General features: G+C 39.8%; 1 protein-coding gene across 1 annotated transcript; it reads left to right on the top strand.

Moving 5' to 3' along the window:
* The first annotated feature begins 370 nt into the window (after nt 1–370).
* Nucleotides 371–3,831, top strand: trhra (thyrotropin-releasing hormone receptor a). The gene is made up of 2 exons (XM_017709137.2): nt 371–1,673; nt 2,630–3,831. The coding sequence occupies exons 1-2, from the start codon at nt 882–884 to the stop codon at nt 3,056–3,058; spliced, it is 1,221 nt and encodes a 406-aa protein (XP_017564626.1). The 5' UTR covers nt 371–881; the 3' UTR covers nt 3,059–3,831.
* The last annotated feature ends 16,202 nt before the right edge of the window (nt 3,832–20,033 follow it).

Raw genomic sequence — 20,033 nt, 5'->3', positions numbered from 1 at the left:
CATAGCCACACCCCCTCCGCTCCTCACAGCCGTGGAGGGCGTGTCTTTAAGTTTGCTTGTCTGTATAAGAATACAGTTTATTCATTAGCAGTCACCTTCATTTGCATAGACACATTTTAATCATGAATTCAAAGAACCCTTTTTTATCGTGTAATGATAAAGCAGTCGGGTGAGGTAAGAAGCCTCATCTGTGCTGAAACCCCACAGTAGCGTCACATAAGAGCACAGCTCAACTCCTGAGCGGGGAACTCCCCCACAGCGCTTTAGTAAGTGTTAAGTAGCTGCTGTGAATATTTCCTACCATAAAAGCCACAGTGCATGAGAAAAGAAGGACAAAGGGAGAACGGTCTCTGATCCCGCGGTGAGCTTTGATATTATCCCCTGCGCAGCGTGACACTAACTGCGCTTTTATTCCTCTGTCGTGCTATTACGTTTGAAGTGAAGGCGAAATCTAATACGCTTAAGCGCGCGACCACGTATATCGCTCGTATTGGCACAGAGCGCGTGGAGCAGTGGACACGTGGTGGTGAACGGGGTGTTGACTCTCTGCGTGCAGCGCGTGCTGCAGCCGACAGTCCACATTGCTGCGTCTCGCCCGCTGCAGCAGCACCAAGCGCACAGTGCCAGTGTACATCTTCATTTTATGGCTCACTAGAAGCTCCGTGGGACAAGAGATCCTCACAAATTTCGCCTTCGCGCTTGGCATGGCTTTCCACTCCGCAGATGGATCGTCTGGAAAAGACGATGGAAGAGCTCATTTAAAGCAGTGAACAGTGCACTGGCAGCATCAGCCCAACGTTGCGTACACCTTTCTTGTCTTTAGGGCGAAGGATGGCTTTTTGCGCCTGTGGCTCCTGCAGCTGAGCGCATTCAGGAGAGGCATGGAGACCCTGGATGAGAACGCCACGCTGTTTGGAGCGAACGGGAGCGAAGGCGCATGGAGCGCGCACAGTGTGGAGTACAAGGCGGCCAGTGTGCTGCTGGTGCTGTTCGTGTGCGGCCTGGGCATCGTGGGAAACGCCATGGTCATTCTGGTCGTGCTGACCACCAAGCACATGCGCACGCCTACCAACTGCTACCTGGTGAGCCTGGCCGTGGCCGACCTGATCGTGCTGACCGCGGCCGGCCTGCCCAACATTACGGAGAGCCTGTTCAGCCAGTGGGTGTACGGCTACGGCGGCTGCCTGTCCATCACCTACTTGCAGTACGTGGGCATCAACGCGTCCTCGTGCTCCATCACGGCCTTCACCGTGGAGCGCTACATCGCCATCTGCCATCCGATCCGCGCGCAGTCCCTGTGCACGCTCTCGCGCGCCAAGAAGATCATTGCGCTCGTGTGGGCTTTCACCGGCCTCTACTGCGTCATGTGGTTCTGCCTGGCCGACCTGGAGAAGCAGCAGTACGGCAACACCACCGTCATCTCGTGCGCCTACAAGGTGTCCAGGGAGCAATACCTGCCCATCTATTTCACTGACTTCGCGCTCTTCTACGTGTTGCCGTTGCTGCTGGCCACCGTCCTGTACGGCCTCATCGCCAGGATCCTGTTCCTCAACCCGCTGCCCTCAGACCCCAAAGAGAACGCCAAAACGTGGAGGAAAAGCTCGGGCGTAGGGAAAACAAAGCACGGAGCCAAAAGCTCCTCCTTCAGTACTACAGCGACCTCCAGAAGACAGGTGAGGGGAGCTATTTTTCATTCTTTTATTAAATACACAATTCCTTATAATAATCGCATTGGTAGTTTATATAGCGCTTTTAGTGGGGGAGACTCATGCACAGGAGGATACAAAACACTGGAAAAATAAAACATTGCCTTTAAAATGTGACACTACTGCAAACTATAGAAGACAAAACACGCAGGGGATTTATGCTCTGAGCACTGGGCAGTATTAAGTTTGTTAATATGTTATTATAAGCGGAGCAGAAAAACTGACGCGTGCGTAATTACGCACAGTCTCGGTGCGCAACACGCGCGTCTTATTCGCATGACTTGTCCTATTTATAATTCCTCTCAGTGTAATGTGTTAATACGTGCTGAAGCTGGGCTTATTGATCACGATTTCATTAAAACTGCAAAAATAATGCAAAGGGCATTACTATGACTATGTTATGTTGTATGTATATGCATTTAAAATTTGTATGTCCAATAAATGAAAGACATCCAGTAATGAATGCTGCACATATTTAGCCAGGTGAGTTATGTACCCAAAAGACAAGCCTATTATTCCATTCCACTCCATTATTCTTGTGTTAAATATTGCAAAGAAAAACATAAAAGACATACAAAGGTCAGCTGTTCATTTATCATCTGATTGATCAAATAAAAATGTTAATCAATGAATATTCATTTATTTAATCATCCTTGTAAAAACAAAAGACAAAAAAAATCTCTATTTTTTGTCATTTGTGCAGAGCGTCTGTGCTTTACATTGTGAAAAAAATAGAAAAGTTAAAAAATGACTCCTACATATTCCTACATTAATTAACTTCCAATGTGATAACCATTTTCACTTTCTCCTGTAAAGTTTTTGACAGTGGCAATATATTTTTTTCTGCAGTAAAACTTACATTTTAAAAAGTGAAACCGGTTCAGGTTCAGGTTGTCTCAGACTTGTGTTGTTTTGTGGTGTAGGTGACAAAGATGCTGGCAGTAGTTGTGATCCTTTTTGCATTGCTGTGGATGCCCTATCGCACGCTGGTGGTGGTCAACTCCTTCCTGAAGACACCCTACGTGGATACCTGGTTTTTGCTTTTCTGTCGGCTCTGCATCTACCTGAACAGCGCCATCAATCCTATCATCTACAACGCGATGTCTCAAAAGTTCCGCGCTGCTTTCCGCAAGCTGTGCCATTGCGGGCCCCAGCGCTCTGAGAAGCCTCCCACGTACAGTTTGGCACTGACTTACAGTGTGATCAAGGACACCTCTAATGGAGAAAGCCCAGATCACTTCACTACAGAGATGGAAGAACTGCCTGGGGCTACAGAGGAATTCCTGCCTGGAAAGAAAAGGCTTTCCTTCAAAGAGCCCTCACTGTGTAAAAGCACGCTGGCTGAAGCCTAGCTCCGTGAGGTTGGAGAGAGGGGGACATGAGTCACTTGGTAAAAATGTACACAGATACATGGATTCACAATTGCAAACTACACTCTTAAAAATAAAGGTGCCAAAAAGTGTTTGGAGTGATACCATGGAAGAACGATTGGTTCTCTCGAGAACCATTAAGTGGATAGTTCCTTAGGAATCAGTTTTGTAAATGAGATGTAAAAGTGTGAATCTTTACTTTGTGTAAAGGTTCTATACCCATTAAAGCTTTTAAGCCAAGAACAAGATATTATAGGCATTTAGAATGCTATTGCATTCTACATGTTGAGATATCAGTCTTTGAAAACAGCAAAGCTGAGGTCTTAATGGGTTATGATGATTATGGAAATTTCACAGCGGTGGTCGTGAAGCTCTGAATTAGATCACAGTAGACTGAAGATGATGAAGTGAGTGCTGAGGCTGAGTGTGCACACAGGCAAGCATTACCTCTCCAATTGTCCTGCCTAGAAGATTTACAACTCTGTTCAAAGTGCAGCCTACGTGGGTTTCTGTAGCTTCTTCACAGTATATTACTGCTAAAGCTTCATCCCTGAGAGACCTGTTACAATGATGGTGTTCACGTTCACATTATACAGAGATGTCAGAGACCTGTTTGCTGCAGTCACTGTGGGCAGTCGTGGGCTGGAGGTTAGGGAACCAGCCCAGTGACCGGACCCAGGTCGCTGGTTCGATCCCCTCGGCTGACAATCCAGGACTGAAGTGCCCTTAAGCAAGGCATCTAACCCCCAATTGCTCCCCGGGTGCCATGGATAGGGCTGTGTGCTCACTGTCCCCTAGTGTTTGTGTTCACTAGTGTGCATGTATGTGGGTGTTTCACTGCACGGATGGGTGAAATGCAGAGGTATAATTTCACAGTGTGCAGTGACAAATGGTTCAATTCAATAGGTGGGATGTGGGTACAGTTATCCATCCAGTATCTCCAATATTATTTATTTTTAGATTTATTGGACCTACTTTAAGGCTTTAAAATGTAACAACTGAAAACTTCACACCTATATTCATCTACAGCATAGAGTGCAGTGGTGTTGTACAGTACAGTGGCATTGTGGGATCATGTTTAGAAGCAGAAAGCACACTTAAATCCACAAATAAAAAGAGTATAAAAAGGAAAGAGTGAATTACCAACACACATGAAGATTTTGCATTTCAAGTTATTAGTTTCTTGTGCAATGGTAGGAAGCACTTGCATCCCAACCATTATTTCTGCTGTATATATGTTGTATAAAGTGCAAGCTATTGATAACAGCAGTGGAAAATTCTACCTTGTTGACTATCAAAAACTACTTTAACTGTGATTTCTGTATCTTTGAAGTCAGCTGATGTCTGATGCAAGTTTGTGTTCCTGAATGTGGCTTTTGATGTAGCATTCCAAGCTGGTTCAATGTGAAGATTAAAAAACATGCAGTCTGATAATAGCTCCTGTGATGTTAAGTGTACAGTCCAATGGATTTGCCTTTTCGGCACAGACTCTGACCACCGTTTGGAATTCATTGTACAGTAAAATTTTATAGCCCATAAGGTGAATGTTTAAACTGCTTAAATGACATTTCTTCTTGTTGTCGTCATGATGCCTATTTATATTTTGTAAAGCTGTGCCTTGTCTTGAATAAACTGATAGTATGAATATGTCTTCAGAGTCTAATCATTTTATACTCTTAATGACCAGTGAGTGTAATTCAAAAATGGATATTATGTGATAAACAACTCCAAATAGTGGATGAAGATCACACCACTTCACAATGTGCACTGAGCTCCAAATAAAACATTATTGCCTGGTTTTCTATGTTCTTTACCATCATTCAGTTTTCCTCCCTCTCAGGTATCAGGACCATGTGCTAGTCAGTGTCATTTTTTCCATTGAAACACATACAGATTTTTTCACCAATTGATTTTCGCTGCTTGTTGATTGATTGATCTGCTGCTGCAAATGCCAAACTTATTTAACATATATAAGCAACTGGTGCCATCAAAACAAACCTTCAGAGCACAACGCATCTCACAGCCAGCATAAAATGTCCTTAAATAGTCACATCAGGTGAAAAACAAAACAAAAATCTTCTCTGGGCAGAGGGATGATAAATCAGGGACCAGCTGATTTACAGTCCTCATAAATAAAATCACAAGTAGGGTTGCATACACACAGTAGACATACAACCCAGATACACCCCTGAAGCCAAGGAGGTCAGCAAAGATTGAGACTGTAGTAAGAAGCATAGATGTATGCACATCCTCACAAATCATGTGTATCATTGATATAGAGTCGTAATTAATTGCAGTAACCTATAGTTACTGTATTGTGGTGCCATGAATGAATAATAGTAGTCAACTCACTTTGTGAGACAGTAAAAAAAGCCATTCATCACAGTGTGGCATAATTAGTTAAAACACCCTCACATGGCGCACAGTGAAGGAAACCAGATGAGATTAATCTCTGCAGTGAATATAAGAAAAGAGTGATAATGTTATCCATGCATGGAAGTTTGTATAAATGGCTAAACATATCTTAATTTTCAGCAAGTATGCTCAAAGGCAAAGCACGCAACACATGCATGAGAGTGGACACAAGGGTCTAGAGCTCTTACTAACTCATATGCACTCTTAAAAATGAAGGTCCTCAAAAGGGGTCTGTGACATCAACTACTTTTGTTTTCCAAGAGAACATTTCAGTGGTACAATATGAGTGAAAGAGATGCTTTGTAAAGGCTCTACATCAATTAAATGTTTTTCCTAGAGGCATATGGCCCAAGATGAGAACCATTCAGGAACCTTTATTTGTAAGAGTGTCAAACAGCATCTTGTTTCCCTGAGAACTATCAGTCTATATATAGACGCATTGCATGCGTTCGTTTACTACGTTTCTGGACCAGAACACGCTGATGTTAACCTCAACTAACATTTTCTGCATATGCTTAGGGCAAGAGAGAAACACATCTACACAAGTCTAACTTTAGCCTCTAGGCCCGCTGGGGTGAGAATGAGATGTTGAGCAGGGCAGAGAGGACTGAACAGCAAGAATAAGCACTCAGGTCCTAGGAGCGTTACAGGGTGGGCTTATGTAAACAGCCATGACCCATTTCGCCCCACTTACATGAACTCTTAAACCAAAGGCAGAAAACCCAAACATTCTGCTCCTGGCTTTATTTTAACATGCAGTTCTGTTCCAGCACAGGCATTACAGTCTAGGACGCAGATGGAATGAATCCGCAGGGTGAGCCAGGATATTTGATAAGAATATAAAAACAAAACTGCCTCCCTAAAAGATTCTTGGCTAGAGAGCAGCAATGAGATGGATAATGTTCAATTTTCATTCATTTTGATAATCCACTTCTTGACTAATTATGTTCATCACTTAGTTAAATCAAAGCATCACTTTCAAAAACCTTGTAACTCAAGGCAGTTGAAAAAATCTGCTGATCCTTCTATTCTGTGAACACCTCAGTGATAAATTGAACAATAGAAATGATCCAAAATTACTTGCAATGAAATTGTGTTGTAAACATCTGGTACTGTACGAAGCCAGACACTGCCCTTCATTTGTTTCATTTCCACTGAAATGGAATAAGTATGAGCTATTTATTTTTCAGCAGTAGAACAAGAACAAAAACACATATTTTACGGAAAATTATGCAGAAACCTCAACTACATATAAAATCATTTTTAAAGTGTTTAGTGGGTATAAACTTTACTTTTATTACAGCTTCCATTGTTTTTGTGAGATTTGCCTTTTAGCTTTTCAAAGAAATCTGGAGAGACATTTTTCCATACCTCCTAGAAGCTGGTTGCATTTTCTGCTTCTCACAATCCAAATAATCCCAAACACATTCTCAATTTCCTAGTTTCCTAGTAAAGTTTCTTCTTTTTTTATCTAATTCTTTTTCTCCATAATGGCTTCATGACAGAGGCACATCCTTTGAGAGCTTTTTTCAGATCTAAACAAGTAAGAGTGGAGCTTGAGTTGATCCTCTCTCTCAAGAATAAAGGCTTCATGTACTGTTTATGTGAATGTGACAGTTTTGGGGGCCTATCTGGACTTATTAGGAGTCTCATTTCTTTTAGTAAGTTAAGTCCAATTTTGGAAACTTTTGCACAGTACTTTACATTACAGTTAAGAATGCTTTTTCCTCACCTACACTAAAAAAGGTCTGACTGGGGCAGTATCTGTCTTTTCACTGGGATGGTACCCTCAAGGGACCTTTAGTTAGGGAACATAATTATATAAAATTTCATTGCAATTATATTTTTCAAGTTCTATTGATTGCATACACCCAGTCTGGTCTTCAGCTCCCACCTGTTTTAAAACATTAGGTTGAGTAAAGGTACAAATTTGTATCGTTCCTCTGGGAAAAACTTAAGGTACACAGCTGAACCCATTATTGTACCATGGAGGGCATATTTATAGTGTTTACAGTGTTTTATAAAGTAACCATTCCATATATGAAGTTAACTTGCAACAGCAAATAAATAAGTAAATAAGAAATGATAATAATGATGATGATGATGATGATGATGATGATGATGATGATGATGATGAACAGTCTTTCAGTCCTCATCATGGGGTAATGAGCACAATGAGAAACTTAAAGAAGACTAATTCTCATGAACTGCTTAGTTTCACTATACACCAAAGGGAAAGGCTTTAGGTCTTTTCCCTTCATTAAAGGTTGGAAACCCAATTAGGTAGATCAATTTCCAAATGCCTTTAAGCTTATAAGATGGGATCTATACTCTCTAAAACAGAAAATGTTCTGAAATACTACGTAGCAATGTTTTACCAAGCGCTAGCCTCCATGGAAACATGGAGTTTAGATAGCTAATTAATTCACCAGCACAAATTACATGCAGGAATGTATGCTTCCAATATTGCAGAAAAGTGATATGACACTGTTAAATTCCTAATTGGAAGGCTTTTATGTTTGCACTATAATGAAGAAAATGAGCGCTGAGGTGTAAAACAGTGGTAAGCTCTCTTACTGATCAAATTCCCTTCACTCTTCTTCTACAAATTCTTTGTAATTTCCTCCTTTCTTTATCCTCAGACACAATGAGGTTGACTGAAGATCAAAACATAGCATCCTACACAGGAGTGGATTTAGTGATTTCAGGCGCCCCAGGCAAAAGACAGGAATGGAGCCCCCCAGAAACACATTGTTAAATTAGTTGAGACTCCTCTGGCTCAACCATTGGGCCATTAGGCAGACAGTCAACCTAATTATCATGAAATTCCAGTCCTATTTTAAAAAGATTCTTCAAGCTCACATCACATTTATAAAAATGGTTCTCTAAAGAATCATCCATTTAGGGAACCTTCAACTCTGGTTCTTCAACTCTGCAAAGAGCCCTTTCTGGAATATTTATTTTTAAGACTGTGGAGTATCTGTGTATATGGTTCTTAGATAAACACACATTTTCTAAACCACTTACCATTATGGGTCACTGGAGCCTATCCCACAGGCAAGATACACTCTGGACAGGTCGCCAGTCCATCAAAGGGCAGACAGACAGACATATACATTCACACACACACACATTCCCACATAAGAGGCAATTTAACATGTCCAATTAGCCTAATAATGTCCAATTAGCCTAATAATCTGGATGGTCCTTTTATTCTTTAGCCCAGAGAGAATATGATGTCTGTTATTTCTATAAATAATACGACCATTTCAGATGAGCTCAAGCTCACAGAAGTCACCAGCACTTCGAGATGTTGTTGAAATATGACTTTTGCTGTGCATAGTACAGTCTTAACTTGCATTTGTGGGTTCAGTGATGGACAGTATTTATTGATAATCGTGTCAAAGTATTCTTGAGCACATGTGGTGATATCCATGACAGAAGCATGCTGCTCTTAATGCAGTGCTATCAGAGGGGTTGATTAATTCTTTTTTATCCTTTTCGGTTCTGCACAGAGATTTATCTGGATTGCCTGAATCTTTAGAAGAAATTGCACACTGTTGAGGGTGAAGTTCCTAAACTCCTTGCAATGCCTGAAAAATGTACTATCCTAATTTTTTTAGAATAAGGTTTATAGAAGTCTGCCCCCTGCATCCCCCATAATGTCTAATTCCATTCACATCAGATCAACCACAGAGACCATTCCAGAATGACAAGCCAAATGTGTCTGAGTGCAATCATTTACAGTTACCTTTCTGTTAATACAGTTAAACATAGCATGAAATGACTTGTGCTGTATAATAGTCTTCTGTTACGGTCTTTGATCTGTTGAAGATAAGATGTTCATTTGAAAAAGTGGTTAGACACAGTTCTGTGCAGTTCTTCTGTTGGACTGTCCAAAAAAAGATAAAAAAGAGCATCTTGCTAACTTGCCCAGACATGAGTGCCTTCAACTGGAAAACCGATGTTTCATAATTCCTCAGACACTTAAAGAATAACAGTAAGAACACAATGCAGAGTAATCATATGCTACATAGAGAGCATTCAGAGCTAGTCACTGGGAAACAGCTGCACTTCTTTTCCTGGTTCTGATTGCTTGATGAATAGTGTCTGTGCAGTATCAGAGGATTTTGCTTTGTAAAAAAGAATGAGTGAGATATTTTAAGTGACAGTAATGGTAAACTGTACCACAGAAAGCATAAAAAAGGTTTTTTAACAATGTCGATTTAATTTCATTTATACATTTGTCAGTGATGGTGCAAATTACAAACAGTATTATCAGAGCTGGAAACCAGCCAGAATTAGCCCAAAAGGGTCATTTTCACCTGGCAGGTTGTTAAGAGGCACCCTGAAATAGTCTGCATTTAAAAATACCAATCAGGACTATCACAAAACTACACGGACTTGCTTATACTGAGCTACAGTAGTGCATCCACAGTAACAAGTACAAGGCTTAAACCAAGTAACTTCTATATGGCAGTACTCATTACTTAAATGTTTTTTAATGCTGGAAGTAAAAAATATCTACATGTTGCTCTTTTTAGCCAACGCAATTTGACATGCATTTTTGTTTGTTTTCAAAAAAGGTTAAATTACATCCATGACAATTGAATAAAATTTTAATCCATAAAAATCCCTGTTAATGCAGGTCTGTGGCACTAAATAGAACTTTAGGGGCTGACTGGTCACATTATAGACTTCCATGAAACGGTAAGCTTCCATGAAGCTAAACTTGACGTATCTATGTAAAATTTCAAAACTGTGTTTCAGACTGTGCTTTAAATTTGAAAACACAGTCTCTGAGTTGCATAAATACTGCTTACAGAAAGACTGAACTGACCTGAAATATAGACTGTGTATAAACACACCATTAAAAGTAAACACACTTCAATCAACTGGTGTAAATAATAAATTCACACAAGTGGATTACTTGGAATATGTACTGTTTTGTGACAGAGCCTGATACCTTTGGTCTTTGAAATGTAATATTTCAGTCAGTTTTCAACATTATTATCACAGAGTTAGGTTTTAGGTATTATTCTTGCATTTCTTTCAAACCTTTTAATGATTCATTTCTGCCACATCTGAAACAATACCATGATGAGTTTAAAATGGCCAAGCAATTTTTGACCTTGGGTAGTAACAGAATGCATGAAAAAATATATATATATATTTTTCAAATTTCTCTGTAGTTCAACATCACACCTTTAAATATCATATAAATGATAAATATGCAAATGAAGTGCAGACTATTTTTTTTGTTTAGTTCGTTTTAAGTTTAATTATAAACGTGTTGAACTTTTTCTCTTAATTTAATGAGGTGACTTTAAAAAGGCAGGTAAAACAAATTTAACATAATTACATTACATTACTTTATTAAAGCAATCCTTTGGATACGGTTACAATGATTTTTTAACAGGTAATCAGTAATCTGTACCAGAATACTTTTTTTTCCCAACCCTGTGAAAAAACAAACTGTCTCATTAACATGGTTGGCATGGAATGATCCAAGGGATAAGCTACCCTCTATAACACTTGTCAACTGGCCTAATTAAAGTGATGAGTTTATCTTTATAACATAAACAAAAACATTTAAGCAATGTTAAGGTTTAACACCTTAGTGAGCACATACTTACTGAAGACCCTTATGCTGAAGTTCCTCTCAAAGGTTTATAGCTAGGAGTGGTGGACCTTCATCTGTGTTATCAGTCCAACAAGCAAAGAGCGTGTCTGAACGCAGAAAATTAGAGTCTGTTTTTCTGGCTGTCTACAATTACCTCAGTGTTAACAAAGGGGGCAAGAAAACACAGCATGACAGACCATGTAATCAGTGAGAAGGCAAAAGGAAAAGCTATCCTTGAATGACTCATGCAAAGTTATCCTTTGAGTGATTCAAGTTCATTAAGAAGGAAAAAAACTTGTTTATACCTTTGGCAGTGCAACAGATTCTGTGGAAAAGTGACACATGGATGCCTAGTGACCTTTCAGGTTAACCACAGGGCTAGAATATGACTCAGAGCTAATATATGGGCATCATAACCTAATTTTCATATTATCCTTGTTTAAGGTTAATCATTAGTCTGAACAAGCAGAGGTGTAGCTCTCTTTTTTTTACGACAGCTAAACATATAGAAGAAATAATTTGTAAATTATGGGTGGATGAAAATAATGTAGGCAGAAGCACATTGTAGGAAATGAGCCCAAATAGTTATCCATCATCTCTTATTCTGAAAGGCCCTGGGAAATGTTCAGATGGCATTCTCCATGAAAAATAGCATGCGAAAGAAAAAACACTGGGCAGGCAAACCAAATGAGCACACTTAGAGATGAATCAGTGAGCTCCTGGGCTCAGAGTAATTCATATGTTTTGAAAGGAAGGGAAAAAGCCTTATTTGAAGGACAATTACCAGTGCACTGATAAGAGCTGGGCGGTATATACAATCCTTGGTATGGCTAATCTTAGGGAAATACACTGACACAGAATGAACGTAGCCACGAGCCATACACAATATATAGGATGGGAGATTTAACAGGTGTGTATGGCCTGAGCTGATACCCAGATTAATGTTTAAACTCCATTTTTTCCCACTTTCAACACAATGAACTCAAAAGCCTCAGAGGCATTTACAAATCTCCAAATGGTTGCTGGGCAACCATCTCCTGCTGCCCCTCACAGGTCTAGCTGAAGGGTCCCTTGTGCACCCGAGGATCACCTGCTGCAGGAGAAGCACTGGACTGGAAGGAGAATGATAAACTAGAAAAGACCTCACCTGACCAAGCCGATGTCAGGATGAGTCCTTTAAATCCCATAAGCCGTTCTTTCCCTCCACTGATCTTCAACAACAATAGTGTTATTTAGGCCAGAGCTTAACAAAATTACAATAAAGTCGCCTTATTGCATCAGAATATCACAGGCCTTGATCGTTATTCCAGAGTGTGATTTGTACGCTCAGGAGATAATGTTCATAAATAGCTGAAGTGTGACTGCGCAAGTATGTTTGCAGTTGCCATATTTATCTGTTTATTTAATACAGAAAAAATGGGGGCTGACGTCAAAGCCACAGCTTGCATTTTAACTGATCTCTCATCTGTACAAATTTGTTCTCAGAATCAGATGTTTTTTTTTCCGTCCATGATCAGTTCATCCTTTCACTTTCTACCACTGCTTTGTGGTCTTTTTGTCATGGTGTTTTCTGTGCAAGACTGATGAACACCTTCAAACGATTAAGGCTCCTAATCAGTTCAGTTCAATGATGCAATGGCATACACATGGACATTCGTTTCTTGTGTTATTCTTTTTCTCTCAAACATGCACAGTTTGCACAGTGTTGCTTTCTTGTTTCTGGAATAAACATGTACTGGGAAAACTGACGTTGACTTCTCCCTTGCTTTTCTACATATCGTCGCTGTCCAACAAAAAGCATCTATCTCTTTTCTATCAATTTGTATTTTGCTTCATCAGAGCAGTTGTCCTTTACATTGTTTTAACACAATGATTGGACCAATAGAAATGCTCCAAAATTGCCTAGAATTAAATCTCTTTCCTTCATCTTACATTGAAAGTAAGGAATGTTTTGCCCTCTCCTGTGAAGTTCCTATTTTGGAGATATTTGTTTTCCTTTGGACAGCAATGACATCTTTGTTACTGAGGTGAATTTTCAACTGCGGATTTATTGTCACACTCACAATGAAAGAGGAAAAGTACAATGCACCATCAGTGAGCACATAGATTTCTGCTACACATACCGTCACCAAAATTATGAGTTTACAGGAAGAATATAACATCCTTAACTTCCCATTCATGTTATTGTGAATGAATTTTTCCTCTGCAATTTTGGACTATTTCTGATGGAACAATCACCAGGAACGCAAAAACCATAAGAAAAAACCCTAAAAATGGCAAAAATGGAGATACAGTGAATGGAGATTTGTCACTATTTTACCATTATCATATTACACATACAATCACATCTAGGTTCACTGTAAATGTACACATATATGTATATATGTGTGCTTTGTAGGCATTGTGATCCCAGGGTTCTATCACTACGGAGAAATTAAATTGTCACATTTCTCTGTAATGAAACCTTTTTCACATTCAAACGCTCTGAATTACTTTGTTTACATCCCAATGAATGAACTCATTTTACACAGTAGAATTTCTTTTAAAAAATGAACAATAGTTCACAGATGACAGAACAAATACTGACAGATTTTCCGTCTTGGAAGTGCTCTTTTCTTTCCCCTGAGGAAATGTGTCCTGCGACAACTGAGAGACAGGGCGGAAACAGAGAGATCACACTGGGGAAAGGGGCTCAGGTGATAAAGCCTCAGGTGCTGATGGGCAACTGCTTCCTCACCTCTCCTCCATCTGCATCGCCTGAACATCTGAGCGGAAACACCACACTTACGACAGATTTATTCCTGATAGCAGCACACTCAGACTGATAATATCACTAAAGCTTCCATCAGGAACTGCTGAAACGGCACCACAACTACAAAGGTACCAGTGCAGTGCTTTCTAACAGACAACAGAATAAATGTATACATCATATGTTTTAGTGTGGCGCTGTTATTAACTGAAAGCTTTTAATATTGCCATGATGAGAACTGATTACCGAATTACTGAAAAGGGCTTTATGACAAAATGAATGTCGCTCCACTAAAGCATCACACAGCTGGCACATGGCACTTGCTGCTCTTTGATGCCCTAACAAACATTACAATAGATGGTTCTGTGCAGAATAAGGTTTGTAACCACCACATAATGTAAAGGTTATGTTCCACTTAATGTTTTTTTTTGTAGAACCACACATCTAGCCAAGAACCATATAGAAACCCTTATCCTTAAGAGTATATTTGTGAAATACCAAAGTAGAACATCAGATAATAACAATTATGTAACTGTGACAAATTTTCATGTCAGCTGAGTGCAGCTTGAGTGAGTATTGTAAAAATGTTTTTAGTACAATGTTGGTCAGAAAAAACAACTCATACTCTCTTAAAAAAGGAGGCACAAAGGGAACCACTTTTAATTCCCCTAAAACCATGCTTCATTAAGAGATTTGTGAGTGTAAAGAACCTTTGTTTGCAATAAATGTTTGATATCAATTTCACCAAAAGCCACCAGAACAGTTTAAATAAAATTTGACATTGATTCTTGAGGATTCTGGAACTGTACTGCAGGAATGTAACTCAATTCTTCTTAAAGATATTCCCTCAGTTGGTGTTTTGATGATGGTAGCATTGGTGATCAACTGGGATGAGATCTGATGACTGTGAAGGGCACATCATTGAAGTTACATAATAGAAAAGAGTTGTTTTTCCAAATAAATAGGAAGATTTCTCAAAATTTCTACACATAAATGGTGAATGCATTCTGTTAAAATGGCCAAGGGTAAAAGATTCTGTCCTGTTCCAGTGCTGCACCTCTTAGCACAGGATAAATACACATGAGCCCATGAAGTGCTGGAAGCAAAAAATGCTTTCCTTTTGGGTTTGATATCTTCAAGGTGAACTTTTACGGTCCTTGTATTTACACAAAAGATAACAATATGTAAAGTACAGGAACAATTTGGCCAGAGTGTTGAACAGTATTCCCTCAACTGATATTGTAATGATATAGTTGAATACTTGGGTCCAAAATCTACCATAAAAGTTCAACTGGGTTGAGATTTGTTTTCATACTCACCAAGCCATGTTGATAGGGGCACTGTAATCCTGGAAAAGACCACTCCCATCAGGATAGATATGCTTCATCATAGGATAAAGGTGATCAATCAGTCTGAAAAATTGTATTGATTTGCTCTCTGAGATGACAAATGGGCCCACACCATGCCAGCATATCATGTCCCCCACAGCATTATAGAGCCAATAGACCCCTTCACGGTACAGGTAAAGCATTCAAACAAGTACAACACAGTCTGATTGCATGCTGCAGTGGCATTCTGTGTCACCTGAGGGAAGGTCATTCTTCTATTTTTTTGCATATCTAACTAATTCAGTAGCATCACAGTAATTAAAAGTATGCTTTCTACAAAAACGTTCAACCCTTTTTACCGATGTCTTTGCATAGATCTCGTTGCAGAGGTTAATTTAGTCACTGCTCCTATTGAAACAGTTATGCAGTCTTTGTGATTGAAGCTCCTGACATTCATGACATCTGTGCTTCAAAATGAATCCTCTTTAAAAGTCAGTTTTTTCCCCTCTAGCTATCTAGATCCAAAATCAAGGTCAACTAGGCATGTTCAGTATTTTTATTCATGCCATATTGTTGCTTAGCTCTAGTACACTTCTGGAAGCGTCTCCACTTGTGACATTTCACTCATTCATTGTGTTTTATATGTGTGTATATATGAGTGACCTGTCACTCATATATACACTGCTCAAAAAAATAAAGGGAACACTCAAAGAACACATCCTAGATCTGAATGAATGAAATATACTCATTGAATACTTTGTTCTGTACAAAGTTGAATGTGCTGACAACAAAATCACACAAAAATCATCAATGGAAATCAAATTTATTAACCAATGGAGGCCTGGATTTGGAGTCACACACAAAATTAAAGTGGAAAAACACACTACAGGCTGATCCACCTTTGATGTAATGTCCTTAAAACAAGTCAAAATGAGACTCGGTATTGTGTGTGTGGCCTCCACATGCCTGTATGACCTCCCTACAATGCCTGGGCGTGCTCCTGATGAGGTGGCAGATGGTCTCCTGAGGGATCTCCTCCGAGACCTGGACTAAAACATCTACCAACTCCTGGACAGTCTGTGGTGCAACGTGGCGTTGGTGGATGGAGCGAGACATGATGTCCCAGATGTGCTCAATCTGATTCAGGTCTGGGGAACGGGCGGGCCAGTCCATAGCTTCAATGCTTTCATCTTGCAGGAACTGCTGACACACTCCAGCCACATGAAGTCTAGCACTGTCCTGCATTAGGAGGAACCCAGGGCCAACCACACCAGCATATGGTCTCACAAGGGGTCTGAGGATCTCATCTCGGTACCTAATGGCAGTTAGGCTACCTCTGGCGAGCACATGGAGGGCTGCCACCCCACACCATTACTGACCCACTGCCAAACCGGTCATACTGAATGTTGCAGGCAGCAGATCGCTCTCCATGGCATCTCCAGACTCTGTCATGTCTGTCACATGTGCTCAGTGTGAACCTGCTTTCATCTGTGAAGAGCACAGGGTGCCAGTGGCGAATTTGCCAATCCTGTTGTTCTCTGGCAAATGCCAAGCGTCCTGCACGGTGTTGGGCTGTGAGCACAACCCCCATCTGTGGACGTCGGGCCCTCATACCATCCTCATGGAGTCGGTTTCTAACCATTTGTGCAGACACATGCACATTTGTGGCCTGCTGGAGGTCATTTTGCAGGGCTCTGGCAGTGCTCCTCCTGTTCCTCCTTGCGGTAGCGGTCCTGCTGCTGGGTTGCTGCCCTCCTACGGCCTCCTCCACGTCTCCTGGTGTACTGGTCTGACTCCTGGTAGCACCTCCAGCCTCTGGACACTACGTTGACAGACACAGCAAACCTTCTTGCCACAGCTCGCATTGATGTGCCATCCTGGATGAGCTGCACTATCTGAGCCACTTGTGTGGGTTGTAGAGTCCGTCTCATGCTACCACGAGTGTGAAAGCACCACCAACATTCAAAAGTGAAAAAAAAAAACCCAGAAAGCAGAAAGGTACTGAGAAGTGGTCTGTGGTCCCCACCTGCAGAGCCACTCCTTTATTGAGTGTGTCTTGCTAATTGCCAATAATTTCCACCTGTTTTCTGTTCCATTTGCACAACAGCTGTGAAATTGATTGTCAATCAGTGTTGCTTCCTAAGTGGACAGTTTGATTTCACAGAAGTTTGATTTACTTGGAGTTATATTGTGTTGTTTAAGTGTTCCCTTTATTTTTTTGCGCAGTGTATTTTCTAGTTCTACTTAAACTGGTGAGGATCTAAACAATCATATAATCTTGGTTTATTTATGAACCAAAAACAGTGAAAACAAAACAAGCCTGTTCATATAGAGCAGTTTCTTTTGCCTGCTTAAAGAACACTACATGGGCTTAATGATGTAACTTTTCCATCGAGGTGATTGTCATAAAGTATACAGTACTGTTATGAATAAGTTTACATTAGGATTCATTTGGCTTAATCAACAATTATTAGACAATAATAAACACCTAATAACACTATACTGTCATTACAGACTACCCAGAGAAATGTAATGATAAGTGGTACATCAGGGATGTTTGCTCAGCTAATACAGAACAACAGGCCTAACAGTTTATCCAGAATAGATCTCTGCTGTTAAAAAGTGCAGGGCTTTTCAACAAAGGCAGCCATTTAAATACTTGATGGGACATAACAACATGGATTTGCACTCATAGTTGTGATCAACTAACATGAGCATTTTCACTTTCTCTAAAGCTACTGAAATATGGCTCCATCCCAAGCCCTGACAAAGATTCACTTAAAAAACAGTTGAAAAACATTTCACTTAAAACCTAAAACTACAACAGACTTGTCCAAAGGCACTCATGACCCTTTTGTGTATTTACTTAAATTGACTCATGCTTCCACAAAAAAAGCACACATTTGTACAGACATCACCACTTTGCTTTCACAGGCTGCAGCCTTAGTCTGATAACAAAGAATAACAGCACTGTATTCGTTCTGGAAAGCTCTGCTCTTATCCCAGGTTTGGTCGCATGAGTGGGGAGAATGGAGGTTACTCTTCATATGAGTTGTTCTAACAAACTCGTTTTCCATAGAACGCTGATAAACTCTAAACTGTCCACATTTGTATGTGGCATTAACTTCTTCTTTGTGGTAAACACACTACAGTAAATGTTCCATCAGTGTCTTTAATTGTGGTTATCTTAAAACCTTTTAAAGCATGATTCTTTAAAGAACTATATTCATTAAAGAGATGTATAGTGGTAAGAACCGTTTTTAAAGTTTAAAGAACCTCTGCAAAGTGTAACAGGAAGAAACCTTAGATGAGTATATATGCTTTACCTTATATCACGGTCTTCACCCTCACACAGCTTTTTCCATCAAGGTTCTTTGGATAGCCAAAGTTGTTGTTATTGTTATGTTGTTGTAATGGCTATTTTATTGTTGTTGTTGTTTTAGGAATGTGTATGATGGATCTTTGCATGCAAGTGGTGAATTGTGCTTTGTGCTAGATGAGCTGTGGACTTGCTGCACTGTGTAATTTCATAATTGCAGCTTTTGATTTAGTAATGTGAGATGTGCCAAACTGTGTTGTGCTCTGCCAAAAAGGAAAAATTTAGCAAACTTGCAATCTAAGTAAAAAGTACAAAAGCATTTTAAAAACAATTAAGAAAGCAGAGAGAAGCCTGCGCTAAATGCATTTACTGTGTCCCAAAATATGCTGCTGATATCAGGCCTAGCAGCACCACTGTTAAACAAAGCACTGTGTATTAAACCAGTATAAGGGCAACCAAAAAATATATTTGGATGCAATGATAACACCATGCTAATAGACCTGCAAAGGTTTTCATATACCCCTTTTGAGCAGACTGAAACACTAGTAGTTTATTTTAATGCAGAATACCAAGTGCAAAACATCACAAGTGAGACTTCTTCAGCACTTGGCTATAAATGTAGAACTATATGATTGTTGTAAGTAATTCATTACATTGTTTTATTTTGTAAAATGTTTCACTTGAAATCGAGTTTCTATATTCTTATATACCAACATATGTCATGTGTAATCTACACTTCACATGAAACTAACAAGCTGTATTGTAAACCATATAATACTTTAGATCTAGAGTGCTTCATGCTGTAGGGCCTAATAGGGATGGTGGTCCCTTTAAACTGTCTTGTCAACCAACATGTCTAAATTTGTTTTTTTTCTAGGTATGCGGTGGCTAATGGTATGGTAATGTGTGCTGTTGTGCTTTTTCTAGTGTACAGTGGAGTAGAAAGACATCTCTCACTTCTAGTATGCAGCTGTTTCCTTAAATGCCCCATTTCTGCCCTGGGTGTTTTTTGCAATACTACAAATTTACATTTCATCAGTATGCACCATTGCAAGTGTAATGTTCAATGCCATTGGAGTAAATTAGCCTTCCGTCTTCATCACTGTGCCCCCTTGGAAGTTTTCATAAAAAAAAAAAACCTCTTGTTTTATTATTATTAAAAAAAGAAACTTCCTCATAACTTCTGTATGGCTGGTGTTTATATGGTCCAGTGATGTGTACCTCCTATTTGTTTTTATAGGCAACCTTAGCTTGGCAACACAATTGGTATTATTCTGGAGAGGAATGGTCCAGTGTGCTCTTGTCTCAGATTTGGTAGCTCAGTACTGATCCACTCACTGATCACAAGACCAGTGAGGACCCTGTTGCTAAATTAAATGTGTGGAATGCTTTCCTTTGTACTTCTGAACACATTTCTTACACCATCTTAAGCAAAAAAGATACCATTTTCAGGAGATCGTTCTACAATTAATCATATTTAGAGTGCTTCAAAAAGCACTCTATTGTTATCTCTCATACTTCTT

The sequence above is a fragment of the Pygocentrus nattereri genome, chromosome 3 (genome assembly GCF_015220715.1).
Source record: "Pygocentrus nattereri isolate fPygNat1 chromosome 3, fPygNat1.pri, whole genome shotgun sequence".
Taxonomy (NCBI): Eukaryota; Metazoa; Chordata; class Actinopteri; order Characiformes; family Serrasalmidae; genus Pygocentrus; species Pygocentrus nattereri.
Note: the sequence above shows the minus strand (reverse complement) of the source record. Positions and strands in the feature narration are given on the sequence as shown.

Bases quoted from the DNA above. Each gene is read 5' to 3' on its own strand.
- trhra (XM_017709137.2), top strand. From the start codon at position 882: ATGGAGACCCTGGATGAGAACGCCACGCTGTTTGGAGCGAACGGGAGC. The intron at 1,674-2,629 runs GTGAGGGGAGCT...TTTGTGGTGTAG, and splicing joins CAGCGACCTCCAGAAGACAG to GTGACAAAGATGCTGGCAGT.